The sequence below is a fragment of the Syzygium oleosum genome, unplaced genomic scaffold (assembly GCF_021117445.2).
Source record: "Syzygium oleosum isolate NSW1041296 unplaced genomic scaffold, Sole_v2.1 Sole_v2.38, whole genome shotgun sequence".
In the NCBI taxonomy this organism is placed as follows: domain Eukaryota; kingdom Viridiplantae; phylum Streptophyta; class Magnoliopsida; order Myrtales; family Myrtaceae; genus Syzygium; species Syzygium oleosum.
The window spans coordinates 1,654,977-1,676,451 of NW_026607522.1; the positions used below are offsets into that span (position 1 = coordinate 1,654,977).

The following is a 21,475-nucleotide window of genomic DNA, read 5'->3' on the forward strand; positions in this document are numbered from 1 at the left end:
ACCCCAATGAACAATAAGGTATAGCCTTTGCCTGCCAGCGGGCATTGAGACTACCGCATAAGTATACATAACCAAAGGAAAAACAAAGGGAATGTCTAATTTCATGAATTTAGGAAATGCATTAACAAAATAAGGAAAAAGAATATATAAGTAATACTCAATCGAATTGTAAGCAAAAAAAAAAATTATACTATAAAGAGTATCTAATTATTAAAATCAATATATCTATGTTTGTAATATAGAAAAGCAAAAGGAAAAAAACTTCGATTAGATAATATTTCGATAGTGTTAAAAGTAAAAAATAATTGGGGAGACCATCCAATATAAACGATATAATTGTTTCAACCCGTTTAAGACGAACTTAACCGTTGCGAGAATGGGATCAAATACTTTGCCGATATATTGGGTTGCAAACTTGAACATTTCACTTTTAGCTCTAAAGCTGCTCCTGCTAAAATACGATTATTGCTTATGGAAGAACCTTTCCGTTGAATAAAAGAAAGTAATCAGATGTGTGGCCCTTCTTGCGTTAAGGGTAACTGAAGAGGCAAAGAAAGGGATCAATTCCCAAGTTTCCTTGTTGTGTCGACATAAGAAAGGAATGTTTTCATTTTCTTTCTCTATATGATGTGCGACGAGGATTAACGCAAGCAGCACTCGAGAACCATTCCTTCCCTGCTTCTTATCTTGCCGCTTGCATTTCATTCAGGCTCACTGCTGTCAAATTCGGTCCTTCAATATCACCAATACTCCTGGTAATTTCGCTCTCTGAGTTATTTTCACCATGCAAGCATCGGATTATTGTTTTATAAACTATTAGATCAGTGATTTGTTTTCGTCAGAATCTCCATTGCTTTTGCAAACATGTTAAACGAGTAAACACTAGAAGCACGAAAGATTTTAGACAAACCAATCATGGACCTCGGTCCCGACCTTGGTGAGTCCCATATGCATATTGATTTAGGCCTCATCTTGTAATGTGCATGGATGATGGGATTTCCTATTTTCAACAATTCAAGTTTGTCCACCTCTTATGGTGGATTTCAAGCTCTATGATTTCACAAGCATCGGCAAAACAACTAAAGGCTTGTTTTTATTTTTTTAATCCAATCTCATTTCAGATGCATGTTAACATTTTTTTTTTGGTCTGAAACATATGTAATTTTCACATAAATTACATATAATCTTTTCATAATTTTTTTAATACATCAATGATATTTTAAATTTTTATAGAGAGCAAAAAACTACTTTTGCTTTTAAAAAAGCACAAACGAACAAGTCCTAAGAAACCTCAGCTAACTCTTATCATCACGATTACTTTCTTTCATTTTATTTTATTATGTGTCATTTTTGAAACCAAACTAAGTATATATATATATATAATCAATCAATAATAAAAAACTTTGATAAAATGGAGTTAAATGGTTACCCACATCATCGCAAAGCTCCATCCTTCCCATTTTCCTTAACATCCATGAGACATATTATTATACAATAAGGTAGAAAAAAACTCAATCGTCTAATTTAATCTAATATAATTTTTCTAGAACAATATATCAACATTTACTTGCCTTACTTATTAAATTTGATTATATAAGTATACAACAACTATAGGTAAAAGAAAATATTTAAATGACAAATTTTGATTGCAAAACTCCAACGTATATACATACTTTACAATAAAGTGGGAAAGAACTTAATCGTCCCATTTAATCTTTAACATACAAGCACAACATCATCGACTTGCCTTACTTAATAAATTGGATGTGATCTTTTACATATCTAGTGGATTTGTGTCACTTTCTTCCGAATTTAATTGTTGTCCTAACTCCAACCTCAGCTCTCACAATCCACTGTATATGTAAAAGATTATATCCTACCTTAACGAGTGAATTGATGTGGCTATTTAGGATCAAAATAATTGCTTAATAGGATTATGTCACATGGATAGGCTACTACGAGCCAAGGGGGTCTCAATCCAATTATATACAACCATGTGTCAATAGGACACGGGCCGACACCAAGCCCAATAGAAAGGCATAGGGAATAGGCCGGGTCATCTTTAAAGAGCCATACTCTGAGCTCACTAAGTCAAAAGTCTCCAAAACATATCAAACAAATAAGAACAACTTAGGATCATGCCACCTATCTTAAGTTGCTCTTGCATAAAGCAATGCTAATGTGAAATAACCTATAACAAGTCCCTAATAAAGGCATTTGTTAGTAAATTTAGGTAATTTTATATAGGAATAATTTATTTATTAAATATGAAACAAACCATACATGAGAGTTCATTGAAGTATGCAAAAAGGATTGTCATGCATAGAGAAAACACATAAAAAATAATGATTAAGACCATTCCTATTATTGTTGGGACGACAAGAATGTTGCAATTTAACAACAATAGATGTGTGACATGCATAACACATTATTATGAAGAAGACTAGCTGTACTTCGTATAAAAAGAAATGATTATTATCATAATAATATAATTATTGTTGCTTGTTTGAGGTGTAAAAAGAATGATACAAGTTGTTGCAATATCTCGAATTTGAATTTAAATAAAGTAAATAAGAAAAGCTAACTTTAGATTAAAAGATAGAGGCAAGCTGATAGTATGATCATATAGGAAATTCGACAAAGATTTGATTATGTATATTGAATAGATCGAGTTAAATTAGAAGAAGAATATATTAGGGGATAGAAATAAGAGCCGGACTTAAAAGACAAAAGAGATGACTTGTCTCATGGTAATTGTTAAAGAACAGCTATGAATTTCAAGTATTTAAAGAATTCCAAATTAATTGATACGATTACAATAGAAAACTGAAATAGTAAAAGATTGTGTAAAGATATAGATTTTTACTTTGCATAAATGTGCAAGTTTTGGAATTGTCTAGTATGGGATGGGAAGAGCTTTAAGGCAGTTTTTTTTTTGTTTATTTGGATAATAGGAAAAAATAAAGGAAGAAAAAAAATGTAGGAGCATTGATCACAGGAAGCAAATAATTTTGAGAGATAAGCAAGGAGACTGAACTTCCTTAATCAAACTGTAACGTTTTGTTAACAACTTTGTCATACATTAAATCCATCCAAAGAATATAAAAAATGATCCGTCATCTTTTCGCAAAAAAGTGAAGAATGAACCCTTTGAAAAAAAAAGAAAGGTGTTCTTGCGGGCATGGGACACGACCCAGGTGGGTCCGTACTTTTGGTTGAGGCTTGTGTGGATGATTAGAATTCCCATCTATAACAGCTCAAGTCCGTCATAGAAGTTGATAATTAGATTTGTAAGGCTTTTGATTTGCCAGTGTCAGGTGAGCATCAACATTAACTGTTTATACATGTCGTGAGAAGTCTCTAGGCTTGGACCGACTACACTTATATCTTCTGATCCACAGAGAGACAAAGACAGCTACAAAGGACAAAAATGGCGATAACTGTTGTTGGCATTGCCGAAAAGATCGTTGCTTATCTGGTTCCTCAAGCAATAGAAACGGTTGGAAAGTTATGGGGCATCAAGCAAGAACTCAAGGCACTCGGGGACACGATCTCCACGATTCAGGCCGTACTGGATGATGCAGAGAAGCAATACTACCAGAGTCGCCAAATCCAAGGTTGGCTTGAGAAACTAAAAGATGCTTTCTATGATGCGCAAGACGTGCTTGAAGAAGTCAATATAGAAGCTTTGCGACGAGAACTGAGAGGTCACAGTGAAATAAGCAAGGAGGTAAGGACATTTTTCTCAAGTTCAAACCAGCTTGCTTTTAAACTGAAGATGAGTTACAAAGTAAGAGCAGTGAGGGAGAAAATAGAAGCCATTAAGGCTGATAGGAAATTCCACTTGGATGAGCGCTCCGTGGATTCACTAGTAGAGAGACAATGGAGGAAAAGAGAAGAGACGCATTCATTTGTAAGTGAGGGAGATATTAAAGGCAGAGATGATGACAAAACGATTGTTAGAAAATTTTTATTGGATTCAAATGTGAAAGAGAATGTCTCCATCCTTCCAATAGTTGGTATTGGTGGGCTTGGAAAAACGGCACTTGCTCAATTTATATATAATGATGAGATGGTAAGTAAACACTTTCACTTGAAAATGTGGGTCTGTGTCTCCAATGACTTTGACGAGAAAAGAATAGTTGCAAATATCATAGCTTGTGCAAAGAAGAAAGGGCACAGTGAGGATGCAATGGAACAGTTGCAAAGTGAACTAAGGGCAGAAATTGATGGAAAGAGATATCTTTTAGTTTTAGATGACTTGTGGAATGAAGAACCAGAAAAATGGTTGAGCTTGAAAAAATTACTGGTGGGAGGTGCTAGAGGAAGCAAGATCCTCATAACTACACGCCTTCCTTCAGTTGCAAAGATCACTGGCACTGCTCCACCTCATCTTCTTGGGGGCTTATCTGAAAGTGTATCTCTTGATTTATTAATGCAAATGGCTTATCGAAAAGAAGAGGAGATACAAGATCCTGAAATGGTAGCTATCGCCAAAGAGATAGTTAGAAAGTGCTTCGGGGTCCCATTGGTTGTTCGAACTGTTGGAAGTTTACTATTCTTTAAGAAAACTAAACTCGAATGGTTAACTTTCAAAGATTATGAGCTCCCAGATGTGTCTCAAAGGGAAGACAACATAATATCTGTTTTGAGGCTAAGTTATGACTATCTTCCTTCACATTTGAAACAATGTTTCACGTTCTGTTCACTGTTTCCGAAAGATTATGAGATACAGAAGCAGACTTTAGTCAATCTTTGGGTGGCTGAAGGTTTTATCCAGCCATCAAATAGAAGTCAACATTTAGAAGACATTGCTCATGGATATTTCATGGATCTACTTTGGAGCAACTTCTTCCAAGATTTTCAAGAAGACAAGGAGACTTGCAAGATGCATGATTTGATGCATGATCTAGCATGCTTGGTTGCCGGGACCGAGTGTCGGGTGGCATGGGATCGCACAAAATCCATACATGAGAGAACTCGTCATGTATCATATGGTTCAACTTTCAATTTGACGGGTGAATTTCTAATCTCGTGCTCAAAAGCAAGTGCGCTAAGAACATTTCTGTGTGCTGCTAGTGATAGGGAAATGGAATCAATGAGTGAAGCAGATTTACGCCAACTCATTCAAAGTTTTAAGAGGTTGCGCGTCTTGGATCTGCATACCACATATGTAGAGAAGGTGCCAAGGTCCATTTATAAGTTGAAGTATCTCACGTATCTCGACCTTTCTGGCAATGTTAATCTAAAAAGGCTTCCTAACTCCATTACGAGATTGCAGAATTTGCAAACTCTTAATCTCAATAGCTGTTTTAGCCTTGAAGAATTGCCAAGGGGTATAAGGAAGTTAGTCAGCCTTCGAAATCTATACATAGATTATTGTTGGAAACTTGGTTATGTGCCATGCGGGCTAGGGCAATTGCGTTCTCTGCATAGGCTAACGCGCTTCATTTTGCCTAAAGATAAAGCTCTTGCTAAGGATTGTTGCGAACTTGGGGAGCTAAAAGAGCTTAATAACATTCGGGAAAGCCTTCGCATTGAGAATTTAGGAAGCGTGATGGATGCAGTAGCAGAATCCAAGGCTGCGAACTTGATAGGGAAGCATTCTCTGGAATCTTTGGAACTTAAATGGGGCGATTTCAATACTAATGATTCAGTAATTGGGAATAGGGATGAAACACTATTAGATGGACTAAGGCCACACTCAAATTTGCAAAAGTTGAGGATCGAAGGATATGAAGGCGAGAGCTTTCCAAGGTGGATGATGGATAGCCTTGTATTTTTCTTGCCAAAATTAGTCGAGGTACGCTTCAACGGTTGCGGAAGATGTAAACGTCTCCCTCCACTGGGCCAACTACTTGGCCTCAAGATTTTAGAGATTTCGGAACTGAGTGAATTGGAATACATCGTATCGGATCATTCATCCACTTCAACAATATCATTTCCTAGTCTATTGAAATTAGATATCGACAGTTGTGAAAAATTGAAAGCTGTCCCACCAACTCCGCATCTGGAGGAGTTATGGCTGATTAGGGCCCACCCAGCATTAATAAATAACATTTTTGGCCTTGACAAGTTGAAGAGCCTGCTAATCGAGGACATGGAGTCTCTAGAGTGTGTGCCCGGAGAGTGCTGGAAAAGCCTCACCTCCCTCAAATATCTTAGCATTTGGAATTGTCCTGGGTTAACTTCCCTCTCAAAAGCACTACCACCACCACAGGGTACGCGACATCAATCCAACCCGGTGGATCTCGAATCTTCGGATTCTGAAGAGCTGGATTTATCCAATTATGGCGAAACCAGCGGCGCCAACAACAACCACCTCATCTTGGATTCCCATGGAGGACTCCATGGAGGACTCCATCGCAGTCTTCGGTCCCTGTGGATCAACGGCCTTCCCAAACTAGCATCTCTCCCACAGTGGCTTCTCCAGCTCAGTAATCTCGAGCATCTCGTTATTCGGGATTGTAAGGAGCTGGATTTATGCAAAGACGAAAGCGGCAACAACAACCTCATCTTGGATTTCCATGGAGGACTCCATCACAGTCTTCGGTCCCTGTGGATCCACCGCCTTCCAAAACTAGCATCTCTCCCACAGTGGCTTCTACAGGCCAGCAATCTCGAGGATCTCCATATTTGGGGTTGTGAAGAGCTGGATTTATCCAAAGACGAAAGCGGCGGCAACAACAACCTCATCTTGGATTTCCATGGAGGACTCCATCACAGTCTTCGGTCCCTGTGGATCAACGGCCTTCCCAAACTAGCATATCTCCCACAGTGGCTTCTACAGGCCAGCAATCTCGAGCGTCTCAAAATTGAGAATTGCTCCAATTTGAAGGCATTACCAGAGCAGATCGAGGCCCTTCAATCACTTCAACGGCTTGAAATTGGCACTTGCCCCTTGCTGACGTCATTACCCGAAGGAATACGAAGGCTTTCATCCCTTACTCACCTAACAATCTACAATTGCCCAGAATTGGAGAGGAGGTGCAAGAGAGATGCAGGCGAGGACTGGGACAAGATCGCTCATATCCCCCGCATCGATTTTGAAATATGAAGGTACGTGGGGACCTTGTTTGTTTACCCAGATTTTTACATGTATAATTTTCGAATTGTGTTTCGATACTAGATTCGATTTGGGGACATGAATTAACCCTAGAGGAATACCAGCACGATTTTGCAAACACCCCTTCGCTTTCGCTGCTTCTGGACAGAGAGAGAGAAGGTCGACGATGGGTTGCATTCTGATGTTCAGAGAATCTTGTCATAGCCGTTGCTTGAGCTCTCTCTCGCGAGGCCTAATTCGGATTATTAAGGCATCGCATTGAACGAGTACAACACATTCGTTCTCGCTAGGAGCGCAAGGGTTTGCGACATTGATTTGGTAATGGAGAGAGGACAATTGCCACCGAGTTCAGCATCATCGTTAATGCTTTTTGCGGTTTTTTTTTATATATTTTTTGAATTATTGGTGCCTCTTGAGAATTTCTCACTTTGTTCCGGCTCCTGATCAAAGTTGACTACTTCAGTTCGACGTCATACGAATTTGTTTTTGTATCTTTTGATTGGGTTCATTGCTTGATCTGGTGGTGAAGATGAGCCGAGTTTGCTGACTTGGCTTCTCGAACTGGACTTGCAGCTCGAAAACTGTTATGATGTGCGGTCAGTGACTGCTATCTCAAAAGCATTTTGGTTTGGATCATCATGCTCTGTATTTCATGAGTGGTATAGTTTGTCATCTACACGGAAGAGATGTCGCACCGCATTTCACTGCTCTTGCTGTTGTACTACTAAGTTGTTTTAACCATTCCATCTTCTTGATTTCTACCGCTTTCGTTTTCTAGAAATCATGCTTGCAAAATAAGTAAGATTTTATAAATCTACTCTCAGTTTATCCCTCTATTTTTGGGCTAGAATCAATTTCAAGTGGTCTAAGACTACGCCACTCGATCTCTAAGCTTATACCTCCGTCGAAACCTGCGTGTGTAAAATTGTTCATGGCAATTGTATTTGAGCCTCGCTGTTTATGCTTCAAAATGTAAGTTTTTCCCACTTGAAACAAGTCTTCAAAAAGTGGTTTCATGAGATTAAGCTTAGGGCGGAAGGTGCTGTCTTTGAAGTACCCAGTCCATTCTTTTTTATCATTTCAAAAGTAAACTATCATGCATACCAGAAGGCCAAGTCATACAAATAATGCTCGATGTTTGAACTATCTTCCATGAGATTAAGCTCCCAGGTTTTTTGTTTTAGTAGATATGTCTATTTACTCACACTGCTTTATTTTTCAGACTAGGCAGAAATGGCGCAGATTTTGGCACCGACGACACAATGCCATATGAGGATGACAGAATTCACAGACTACCATAGCAAACGCATGGATTTTTCTCTTGCTGAAGTAAAAGAAGAGTGTAAACAGCAAGAGCTTTTCTAAGTTCAGGGTGTATGCTTTGAAGTCCGAGAACAATTCTATTACAGGCTTGAGAGTCTTCTCCCATACGATGATTGCAGAATACATTTGGTATGTTTTAATGCCTAAAACCATTAAGTGCGGTCCACAAAAAGATGAACACTACTAGAACTATTCTGTATTGAAATTATAAGTTCGCATTTCTCTTCGATCTACCATCAGAATAAGTATGTCATATGTTATATGCACATTCAACAACTGACACCTTTTCTTTTTACATGCTACATGCTACTGATCTATTAATTCGTGAATAATCAGATGATCCTTAGACCTGTTGAGCACCTGCCTGAACTTCCCATGTGGAACTAGGATGGATCAAGTACTGGTCAAGCTTTGGGGGGAGGATAGCGAAGTGATCTTACCGTAAGATGACATAAACCCAAAACTGTCGTACTATATTTACTTTCACATCATTCCATCAAGTTCTTGACTTTTTAACAGCCCTCAAGCAATTTTCAAGGATCCTTTCCGAGGTGGCAACATTATCTTGGTAATCATCCACGAAATAAGTATTATGTTGTCATAAATTGTTCATCCATCAGATCATCTGAAAAGGTTGATCAAACAAGAAAGGACCTTTCAATTGGTTTACGGAGAATTATTGTTCATCTGCAGGTTATTTGCAATTTATACATACCAGCTAGCAGGCCGATTCCAGCGAACAAACATGCCAGGGTTGCTGAAATTTCCAGTAACCCAAAGGCTATCTATGACGTTTCATGGTAGGATATCCAAAAACATGAGTTTCTTTTTATCTTGAATTATAAAGTTTTGAAATGGACGAGCTCATGACTTTTGCTAAATGTTCACATTAGGTATGGGATTGAGCAAGGAAGCACCCTACTGCAGACAAATATTCGATGGTCATTAGGTTGGCCTGTTAGAGGATATCTAGGTCCCCAAGTGAGAAATTGTTTCCAAATGAATTTCCCTATATATTGATGGATTATAGGCTAAGCTGATGAGAAAATTTGTATTGTGATGTGATCTTTTATGTTCATTTAGGGGCCTTATTACTGTGGTGTTGGGCCTGATAAGTCATTTGGCCGAGACATATCCGATGTTTTATTTTTTTGGACTTAAGACATATCCGATGTTCACTATAAGGGTTGCTTATATGCCGGTATCAAATTTAGTGGTATCAATGGAGAGGTGATGCCGGGCCAGGTAATATCTGACCTCCATCTTGTCTGTTTTTTCAAAAGGGAAAAAAATAAAAAAAGAAGCACAAAACTGTTGCCATCAACACTAGCTTCAATTGTGCAGTGAGAATACCAAGTAGGACCAAGCGTGGGAATTGAAGCGGGAGATCATCTGTGGTGTTCAAGATACCTTCTTAAGGTGAAATTTCAATTACTTGCTCAAGAAAATAATGGAATGCCATTAACGGCAAATGGAATAAGTGCATATAGACATGTTCTTTGGTATTCAAATACTTGATTGTTTTTGTTGCCTATATAACACAGAATAACTGAGCGAGCTGGTGTCGTCCTCATGTTAGATCCTAAGCCAAAGGAGGTATTTGACTTCACTATCACCATTTACGCAATCTATTACCCCAAAGTTGATAAAACACTCTCTTCCTTCTCAGGGTGACTAAATGGTGCAGGATGCCACACTAACTACAGGTTCACACCATAGAAATAACATGGACTTGGTTAAGTATTTTTGATCATTGAAGGACTTTAAGAGTGTGCTCCCATCTTTTCTGCAGTACAAAAAGCATGAGAGAAGAGGGAGGCTTTGAAGTGATAAAGAAGGCAATCTTGAATCTCTCATTATGCCGCGAGGAGCATATTAGCGCCTTTGGAGAAGGAAATAACAGAAGGTTGACTGGAAAGCATGAAACAGCCAACATTGACACATTTTTTTCGGTATTGCTCAGAAGAAACATACCAGTTGCTAGTCAAATTTGAAGATTGCCTTGTTAATGAACTCAAATTTTTTTGTGATGCCTGAATTACTTGAATTGTTATGCAGGGAGTTGCCAATCGTGGTTGCTCAATCCATGTGGGCCGTGGCATTGAGAAGCAAGGAAAAGGTACTATAACAATGACCATCCCAGTTCCCTTTTGTGCTCTGTCTGAATATCAATCACAGATGCTCAACTTTAATAGATGATTCCAGAAACAATATCATAAGAAAATAATATATATAAGTATTCTTTATCTTTTCGGTGTCAGCCGATTCTATGATTGCTACTATACAAGGAATTTTGACTTTTTGCAATCATAAAGCATTCCCACGGTTTTGCTTCCAAAACCGAAGTTAAGGCTTGGATATCTTAGTTCTTTTAGTGCCTCAAAAAACTTTCTGCAATGCTTCACTATTTCTGAATATCGATAGAAAATACAAAGTTCACCTTCCTTGCTCAGTTAGTTAATGGCATAAAATGATATACAGGTTGCTTGGAAGACAGGCATCCTGCCTCAAACGTGGACCCATATGTTGTGACCTTGTTACTTACTGAAACTAATTTATGGGCGCCCCCCATCAAGGCTGAAGCTCTTGCTGCTCAGAAGCTAGCATTGAAGGTCTAACGCTGCTAGTTAAAAAAGGCCAAATGCATTAATAAATCAATGGAGACCTCCAAGCTGAGATACTATGAACCCTTTTTCCGTCAGATTTAGGTCACTGAGTGAAGATCCTCATGTAAATAAAGATTCCCAGAGGGAGAGAAAATTAGATGTCCAAGCTCAGACCCTGTCTCCTTTACATTGGTTTCATTCTGCATTGCATTTGCAAGTAGTCTCACTGTTTTGGGCATTTGAGTTTGCCATTACCCTTTAGTGTCATGGACATCTTCCTGTCTTTGTATTTTCAGTTACTTCGACATTTCAGCATTATCCATCCAAATTTTCAATGTCCTCGTATGCTGAACTCATTCAATTTGGCATTTCCAACTTTCTTTTGACTGAAAGGCAGTTTGACTTTTGATTCAATAAACATGAGATGCACGAGTTAGTTTCATCTCTTCCAATGTCTTATTGAGAGAGCTTTGGGAAGTATAAACAGACCACAATCCTTGGGAGTAACGCAAGTTTGCTCGTGCAGCTTGGCAAGTTATTTTTGTTTGCGAGGCAAAGAAATGTTCTCAGTGAGATGGAAAGTACAGTACAAGCATAGAAATGGCAATTTGGCAGCACCTACCATTTTGCTTCTATAGAACTGAATGTTACTCTCAAGGTCCTTTTTCTTTTCATCTCCTCGCTTTTGCTTCTATAGTACTTTATGAGTCCTAAAGTACCAGTCGGCTAAGTGTCCACGTGATGTTTATATTGATTTTGATCCCATGGTGCACTCAGCTAATTGAAATGAAGATATACTAATCAAAACATGAAGGCAATATAAAGAGATCAACATAAATCATTAAAAAGGCAACAAAGATAAATAAGAACAATGTGTGGAAAGTAAACCCGACACAAATCGGGTAAAGAATATGCATGGTCTTATTACTGAGCCTTGGGACATGAGCCTGGTGAGCTATAATTAAATCTAAGGCTAACTCTGACAATAAAGAATTCTCTACTGAAAGATATCCTCTAAACTATACTTGAAACAAAGACATATATTGAAGAGATCCATAAATGCAATTATGAGATTTTTTATTTCTCATTTTTTCATATCTTTTTATCTATTTTTTGGTGGATGAACATACCACATACCTAGAGATGGATAGACATAAACAAAAAGATATTAAAAAGGAGAGTGATTTAGTGAAAGAACACTCAAATACTATAGGAGCTGTAGAACGAAGAGCTACCCGAAGAGACATTACGAAAGACGAATTCCTAATCTCATAAACCGAAACTTGAACAAACGTATTCTACTCAATATTGGAAACAAAATTTCGCATTCTACTTATGAGAAACATGCCCAGGAAATACTTGTATCACCGATCAAAACGGGTATATTACAATTATAAACATACCTTTAATGTCCACAGATTAAATACGCTCTTGCAGTAGCCTTGAGAGAGAGTTCTTCTTTTCTATGGGAGTCATTGTACGGCGTTTTTTTTTTTTTCGTTACTTAAGAGAAGAAGTTAACTCAAAAAAAGATCGTGAATCTCTTTTAATCATTCCTTTTGATAACCGCTATCTCTTTTTTATTACAATATTTTATCTTTTGTTTTTGAATTCTTAAGTAACCGCCATTTGTACATGGGCGGCCCACAACCATAAACCCATAATCCTCCTGTAATCCATCAAGATACAAATAAAAAAGATTCGATCTAGAGACTCATCCAGTCAAAGCCACATGGACGGACACTAAGAAAAAGCCAAGAATGAATCTCATGGACATCCGAGGAAGAAGACTGACATTTTCTCCTTCAAAAGAAATCAAGTAACGCATTGTACCAAAGCCTGGAAATCTCATACAATCACACCAAGCCCGATGAATCAAGTCATAAGTATACCGATTCTCCTATTTTCGACTTACAATAGACACGCCAGCTTCAGCACATGTATTCAAAATAAGAATAATCGTGTAACTAAGTCAAAATGAGAATACGACACAGGAAAACATTGCAATAGAGTCGACGTATGAAACGGAGCAAAAATGAACCAAGCATCATTGATTGAGATGGCCATTCAAACACAGATTGCAGATTGCAGCAACGAAGTACGATTTGGACTCGATGTTACTGCTTGGAAATTAAGGAGCAAACAAAGCAGAAAACGCAAGTACTTGAGAAAGGGTATGTGACTAGGAAAGAAAACTTAAGAGAATCTTACGCGAGGAAATAGTCTCGTTAATTTTCAAATTATAACCAACATATCTGTTCAAAAAATGAACTTCCAATGTCTCGGGAAGCATGTCAAGGCATGAAGCACACTTGAACCAATAAGGCATTAAGTAAGATCAACGAGTCGATATCGATTTCTCATCCAGATTCTTATTCTTCTCTTCACCGCGAAATTCCAGCACCATCCACTTCAAGAATCAGAAGGGTAATTACCCACATATATTGTTTGGGTTTAACATGACGCTAACGCTTAGATCTGAATTTAGAAGTTGAGAAAAATCGTGCCCGAAGACATGGCACCGACTATCTCCGACAAAACGGCAAGATTCCAGCCCCAGCGATTGAAGAGATCAGTGACAAACATAATCTGGACGAGAAACATAAAAGGTTGATAGAAACCGGAATACACGAAAATGAGCCCAAAAAGTGTAATAGCAGGCAATTGAACGGAAAGATGCTTGACTTCGCTCATTCTTTGGAGATAAAATCCTATAAACGAGGTAAGCACATTCCAACAATCCTTGCCTGAGCCTAATCGAATTCAGCGAGGCAACATTACAGATCCCTCTTTCGGACAATTCATCGAACACCTTCCGCGCATCGGCTAACCAATGGCACCATTCCATACTTTGACACCACCGTATTGCACACAACACATCACTCTCCAACCAATTTTTAGAATACAACGTTATGGACCGAAGAAATGGTGAATCTCGTTTGCGGCGATGGCTCAGTGATGATGCGGTGAGGCAGTACGATGAAAAGACGGCAAAACAGAGCATAGATCAAGAGGCAACTCTAGAATGAATCGGGATCACATTTAGAGTTTAATCGGGGAAGAAACGACCTGGTAAATGTGGCGGTGGGTGTGGCCAAGGGTTCAGAATCCAAAACCGTGCAAATTGAAACTCCACCGAGCTGATTCCGGTCCAACTCCAGTTCAGGTTTAGCGACGAATAAGCGAACGGCATTAGTTTTAGGCTAAACTGGAGCTTCTACGATCATCGCCGCAGTGCAGAACGAACGTCTGGAGCTTCAGGAACGGATGGACAAAGATTGGAACGAGGAGAGATAGCTCCTGAGCACCGGGAATCAAGGATCCGAAAACAGAGCCTCTGGTGCGTCGGCTGAACCTCTGCCAAAAATTGAATCAGGAGGGAGGAGTGTTCGGTTCCACCTAGAGAGAGAGAGAGAGAGAGAGAGGAGAGTCGCGTTCGCCGGAGCATCGTGATCAGGTTGTGGAGCCTGTCGATTTTGCCCTCCGTCGTTCGTCTCTGGCTCTCCCCATCTTGCAATCTCAAGCGTCTCGTAATTCACCGTTACGTCAATTTGTGAAGGCTTGACATCTACTATTGCCCCTCGTTGACATCATTACCAGAAGGAATGCCAAGGCTTACATCCCTTACTCACCTACACATCTCATTTTGCCCAGAATTGGAGGAGAGGTGCAAAAGAGATGCAGGCGAGGACTGGTACAAGATTTGCTCATATCCCCCCGCATAACTCACGATCCCTATATTCCTTTCCGAAGGTATGTGAGACCTTCTTTCCCAGATTTTTTACATGAATCATAATTCTCGAGCTGTCTTTCCCAGATTTTCACTTGATTCGATTGGGGGACATGGACATATCGGTGAAAGGTTTTGGACATATCCTTGGATGTAGGTATTTATGGGGCGTGGAAACGTCGCTTTACTCTCAAACGTGCGAGAAAAAAATGATGAAAATTCGTACTTCTTCTCATCCAACTCCCAGCTCCTTGAATCTGGCTCGCAATTTATGTTGTAGATATGGTGTGCAATTTGCTTATTTGATTTCCCAAGGAGCAAAATGTCTTGCATGGTCCGATGATTCTAGAAAAACTCTCATGGTGTCTCTGTTCGTTTCACGGAAAACAATTTCCATGAGTTTTTCTGGTATTCGTTTCATGGAAAATAAACTAGTCATGGAAAATATTTTCCCTCAATGGAAAAAACACCTTCGAAAGTGAAGAAAATATTTTTCACTTTTCAAAAGAGGAAAACGTTTTCCCTCCTCCTTCTTTCATGATTCATTATAATTATTTTTATTTTCTTTTTTTAAAATTATAATTTTTTATTATCTTTTATTATCTTTTTCTTTCTCTTTTCTATCTTCTTCTCCTGCCGGTCGCCGGTCATGGCGGCGAACGGTGACCGGCCACTGGCGAGCTCGAGCCTTGCCACAGGGCATAGCCTTGTCGGCCTGTGGCGAGGCCAAGCTCGCCCGAGGTCGCCAGAGCCTCGGGCAACTCGTCAACCTCGGGCAAGCTCGGCCTTGTCTCGGGCAAGCGAGGCTTAAGCTAGCCTGTGGCCAGCCGCCGCTATGGTCGGCAACTGGCCAAAGAAGAAAAAGAAGGTAAAAAAAAAAAGAAAATTAAAAATATTTTTAAAAAATAAAATTAAAAAATTATTAAAAGTAGTGCGATGAGGAAAATATTTTCCATACCGAACAATGGAAAATATTTTATGAGACTTTTTCAGATTTCAATTGAATACCGGAAAATTGTGCCATTTTCTAGGAAAATGGCTTCCTAGAAAACATTTTCTAGAATCGTAACATTTTTCACGAAACGAAGGAAGTCGAAGTGAGGAAATGTTTCTCTGGAGAATGGCTTCTGGTTTGCTTCCCTAAAAAATAACTTTTATCTCAATGTGTTCCCATAGAATCGGAGGTTCTAGCATAGATTTGCGCAGCAAATCAAGGGTATCAATGTCGACAATAAAATAACGTAGTGTTTTTCTTTTCACATGCTTCATGCTGCTGACTATTAATTTCGGAAATCAGGCGATTCCTCGACCTGTTGAGCACCCATCTGAACTTCCAAAGTGGAATTACTATGGATCAAGTATCGGTCAAGCTCCAGCGGAGGATAGAGAAGTGACTTATTGTTGGCATTTTACAGCAAACCATGTGTAAACTAAAAGCTACAAATTGTTTTGTATTATAGTAGAGTTTCTAAAGTCTCTCTGGGAAGAGTTTGAAGGGAAATGCAATGACCTTATCTTAACGTCATGGTGAAGGTGACCTACACTTTCTTTTGGAGCTAACACCATTAACTATTTTCCTCCACACAATCCATAGCCCTATCTACTAAGGAAAAACCAACAACATTTTTGTGCCCTTCAAATCACTCTGTAGTCTATACAAGAAGTTGCACCTCCAACAAATTACATCTCTCTCTCTCTCTCTCTCTCTCTCTCTCTCATACACGCACGCACACACACACACACACACACACACACACACACACACTTTCTTGGTTTGCTGTTCAGCCATTCTGCAGAGGTTCTCAAGTAAAGCCTTTTGCCAATTTTGAGCACCATCTTAAGCAACTGAGTTAAAGGAGGTCTTATAACAGTTGGACTGGGAGTCTAATCTATTACTTCTCCATTTTGATCACTACAAAATTGTCCTGCACATTTTGTTTGGTTGACAATTGACGTGTTCTTCATCTCTTTGTGACAACAATGTCTGCAAAAGAAATGCGTTTGTGTGAGGCAGAATGAATGATTGAAGCAGTAATCTTTGTTGTCGTTTCTTTCGATGACTAAATCAATCATTACCAATTGTAAGTCTATGCTGTGGACCTCATGTAGACTCGATTTCTCGTGTCCACTCTCGTCTCCGATTTTTCATGTTTTATTACTTCAATTGGTCATACTAATTATTGCTGTGTTTGGTAGTCTTGCTCGGCCTTGGCGATATCTTATGGATATTTTTTGCCAAAGCAGTTCGCAAGAGTAATTTACAATTATGCCAACTTTGTGAACAAAGAAAATACTTCAATGTGATTGCCTTTTGATTGCGAGAGGAAAGAATTAGGTGCACTATCAAGATTCAGGAGTTGATCATTCATTATAACTAATAACATATCAGAATAACATGCTTGTCGATTGATCCTTGGTAAGTTGGAACTTCACTCATCTTTGAACAATTGCACTCTGCAGTTTTTCAATTCTCTAAGTGTATCAAAAAGCGGTTTTCTGTTTTTGGCGCTGGCACGGCTAAAAAGACCTTTTCTTTGAAGTACTCAGTCCAATCTTTTAACTAAATTCTTATGCATGCCAGAAGGCCAAATCAGACAAATAGAGCTCGTCCTCTAAACTATCTTCCGTGAGATTAAGCTCGCAGGTGTTTTGTTTTCGGTTGACATGTCTATTACTCACACTGCTTTGTTTTCCAGACTAGGCAGAAACAACTCTGATTTTGGCACCGATGACACAATGCCCGATGAGGATCACAAAAAACTTAGTGACTACCAATCCCATGACAGCAAAAACATGGAGTTCTCTCTTGCTAAAATAGAAGAAGAGTGGGAGCACCAAGAGCTTTTCTAAGTTCAAGGTGTGTGCTTTGAAGTCCGAGAACATCACTATTAATAGGCTCGAGAGTTTTCTCAACTTGGACGCCACGCCCTACACCGATAAGATAATTGCATAATACCATCACATTTCCCAATATGGAAATTTAGAAGTTGAAAATAATTAAATCAAGTTATGCTTAAAAGAAAACAATATAAAATGAGTTAAATTTCATTTCATTTTAGATTAACAAAAATCAATTTCATTTATGGGGTGCTCACGAAAATAAGATCAAGATAATGTGCATAACATTTTCACGTCATTGCTTTTAGTGTCTTTTTTAGATACTTAATTCCTTATGTGTTCTACGTATAAGTGTCTCGGTAAAAAAAAAAGAGTCAGCCTTTAGGTAGAAGTGATGAAGAATGGATGAGTCGCGACAAGAGTAATGATGAAAAAGAGCTAACTTTTATTTTCAAAATAGTAATATATCCATATTTGAAGCCTTGAAGGAAACCCATAAAAGGGTAGTACCTGAATTTAAGGAAACCATGCAAATATGAAACAATGAAGGGCGATTTTGTCTATTTAGTGAAAAGGGATTAATTTTAGTCATATATGGTGTTAAAATAGCAATGCCCTATTCTAAACAAGTTTTGATGATGGGATAAATCACTTAATAATTGCGCGATGTCTTAATCTCTTCGGGTCAAAACTCATTTGATAGTTATCTGTATTTCCAGGACAAAGAGACCATATGAAAATTACAAGATCAATGATATTCTCTCACATAGGGAAAAAGAAGTTGCCATGGTCATGTTGGATCTAAATCGATCTAAGGTAAATTTGACCGATCATTTTTAGGAAAATTAACTTAAGCTTGTTCTCCGGTTCTAGGTCAACCACAAAGTGATCAAGCTTCCACAAAGCAAGTTTCTTCAAAGATTGATGGGGAGTGAATATCTGTGAGAAAGGCGAGAGCTGCCTGTAGAAACTACCTCGCACGCAGAAACTGCTTCGTTGATTTAAATGACAAGGAAATCAAAAGCGCTTTAAAGTTAAATTGCAGAAAACTGGATATTTGACTAAATTAATGGAATTGAGTTTTGATCGGCGAGAAATCTCAAGGAAAATGAAATGACAATGCTCGAAACAAAGGAAATTAAAGCTACACACACTTAAAATCTGAAGGAAATCGAAGGGCAAGCACTTGAAAATGAATGTTTCGCGGAAAATGAATAATTTTGAAAATATTTTCCTAAAATTGATCGCTTATATATTTTGAAATAATTAATTAATAAAAAATATTTTCATTATTGATAACAATTTATGCTTAAAAATTTTGGTGGAAGATGAATTTTTTTTTTCGTTCATTCATTTTTATAAGTGATTCAAGCGATTATTTTTTTGAAATTTTTTTTCCAAATTATTCATTTTTCGCAAAACATAGCCACCCTTCATTGGAATTGAAATAATTGGATAGTTACGCGTTGATGCTCAAACGGAAACATTGCAACGAAGACAACATGGGTAGGTATTTACACTGCGCATTATGAACAACAAACTTAATGCCGAAGCTGAAACTGCAATTAAAAGACAATACTTCAAGAGGAAAATAAGAAGAAAAAACAAACTTAATGCCAAAGCTGAAATTGCAATTGAAAGACATTACTTCCAAACGAAAATTAGAAGAAAATTCGGTGGAAAAATTATCCAAAAAGTTCTAAACCTATGGCATTTTTGCTAATTCAGTCACAAACCTTTCAATTTTGTCAATTGATTTCTAAACATTTTTATGTTTTGCTAATTGACAGTGCATATGACCAATTTTAACTAGAAATCGCTGACGTGGACACCGTTAGTGTCACGTGGAACGGGCAGCACTGATGTTGACATTTTTTTTATAAATTTTTTTTAAAATTGAATTTTTTTTATTTTTTCTTTTCCTATTTTTTCTATCAAGTCAGCGAGGGTTGCCGATTGGCCGACCCTTGCCTATATTGGCGTGGGTCGACCAACGGCTCTCGCTGGGCTTGGATGAAAAAAATAAAAAAGAAAGAAAGAAAGAAAGAAAGAAAATAAAAATTTTAAAAAATTTAAAAAGTATTAAAATATTATTGAAAATTATCCATATCAGTCTCAACCGTGCCATCTAAGACGGTCGTTGTCCACGTTAGCGATTTTCGACTAAAATTGATTGGATTGACTCAATAACGTGGGATAAGAAATTTTCTAAATATCCTCCGGATTAAAGAAAATCCTATCGTATATTTGGTGGAATTAAGATAGGACTGAAAATATTAAAAGTTCTTTGTCGTATCCAGTTGCTTCGACTTCCACCTACCATTGCCAACACTCCCCATAGTGCCCCAAGTATGCTGTCCCATCCGTTGTCCTTTGGTCGGCTTCCTCATGTTGCCATTGTCTATGCAAACCTCACATGAGGTTCACGACCCCTATCTACATAATAGAGACGGAGAGGTAGAACTTGAAGGGGTTGATCTAGGTTGCCTTTTGGTTGGAAACCTGATTTTTAGACTACGTATGAATACAAATCATAGCCATATGATACTTCAGCAGCAAGTTCCGAATTTCAGGAAAAGGTAACAATCACACCTGTTTCCTCGACTATCTCAGGTTCTATTTACGTAGCACAGACAATTCTCTCTGGCTTTTTAAGTTTGCGAGGTCCGTGAGCATAACTCTACTTAACGTCACTCATCCACTTGGCTCGATCATGTGTTACTGGACAAAAGATTCCCGAACTCATCACAATGCAGTATCGAAGCCACGCCACCTGGATAGAAGAGCCTAGAGTATCAATAGATAAATTAATAGGAAAAAGAAAAAGAGGAGCAGAAAGAAAAGGCATCAGAAGACATGCGAGCAAGAAGGAAAGACGATTTGTTGAGACGACCCTGTGATCGGAGGCCAAGACCATCGTCTTCATACTCTTTTTTACCCTTGGAACATGATCGGTGGGGGTCCGAGGCAATGATGATTGGCGGTAGTCGGAGGCAATGACAATCGCACGGTGATTGGAAGTGATGACGATCGTCTCCTAACGAAACCTGATGTGTCTCTTATCACTCAATGTTGGAAGATAACAGGTTTTTGGTTAGATTATTTGAAATTTTTTATTCAATCCGGGCTTATCCCTGCTCCCGCCTCGGATTTCTTATCTGCCATTTTATCCAAATATATCTGGGTTTATTCGGTCTAGAGGACATTGCCAAACACTAAATAGGATAATTTGTTATTATATCTAGACTCAAATCCAGACCACCAAACGCAATGTTGGATGTTTATCCTAAACTTTCAACCGTTAATATGAGCCTAGCGTGGAGTTCTTTTTTTAAAAGAGGGTTAAGAATGAATCTAATAAGATCCTGTTCTCCACAAAATCTTAGCAATAGATGTCTTCCATGGGGCGAATGATGCCAATGATTTGGAAACCGTATTCGTACCGGAGAGCGAACTGCTGTCGATGGCGCCGCTGTTGAACAGGACTCGTTGTAGCCGCCGACCGGCCTCGCCCAATGCACGGAGGACCAAGAGGCAAGGAGGCCCCGCTTGGCAAATCTGCCCAAAAAGAAAAGTATCTAGGCTCGTGCCCTGTGGGTTCGGCGTGAAGAGCAGGGAGGGGAAGAGGCGCATGAGAGAAGTTCGGCCGCCTCTGAAAATTCTCTCCCTGTTCTTTCGTTCCTTTTCCTTTTTAACCCTGTCAAGCGGTGGAGAAGATCTTTCGCAAAATTTTCAGATTTTTTTCTCCAAGTTTCCGAATCTCTTCCTCAAATATCTTCTAGATACCCCTTTTAATTTGCCATGAAATGCAAGATCCTGGAGATCGAGGTTTGTCCTCGTGAAATAAGCGAAAACGGAGCTCATATGGTTCTGCACTGGTGCCGAACGAAAAAAAACAAAGAGGAGGAGGAA

At 38.6% G+C, this 21,475-nt stretch overlaps 1 protein-coding gene and 1 pseudogene across 1 annotated transcript; both read left to right on the forward strand.

Moving 5' to 3' along the window:
- The first annotated feature begins 667 nt into the window (after positions 1 to 667).
- LOC130135892 (putative disease resistance protein RGA4) lies at positions 668 to 8,486 on the forward strand. Its single transcript, XM_056305716.1, has 5 exons — positions 668 to 755; positions 3,312 to 5,846; positions 6,063 to 6,202; positions 6,599 to 7,059; positions 8,289 to 8,486. The coding sequence occupies exons 2-4, from the start codon at positions 3,431 to 3,433 to the stop codon at positions 7,055 to 7,057; spliced, it is 3,015 nt and encodes a 1,004-aa protein (XP_056161691.1). The 5' UTR covers positions 668 to 755; positions 3,312 to 3,430; the 3' UTR covers positions 7,058 to 7,059; positions 8,289 to 8,486.
- LOC130135887 (glutamine synthetase leaf isozyme, chloroplastic-like) lies at positions 8,486 to 11,356 on the forward strand (annotated as a pseudogene).
- Positions 11,357 to 21,475: the final 10,119 nt, after the last annotated feature.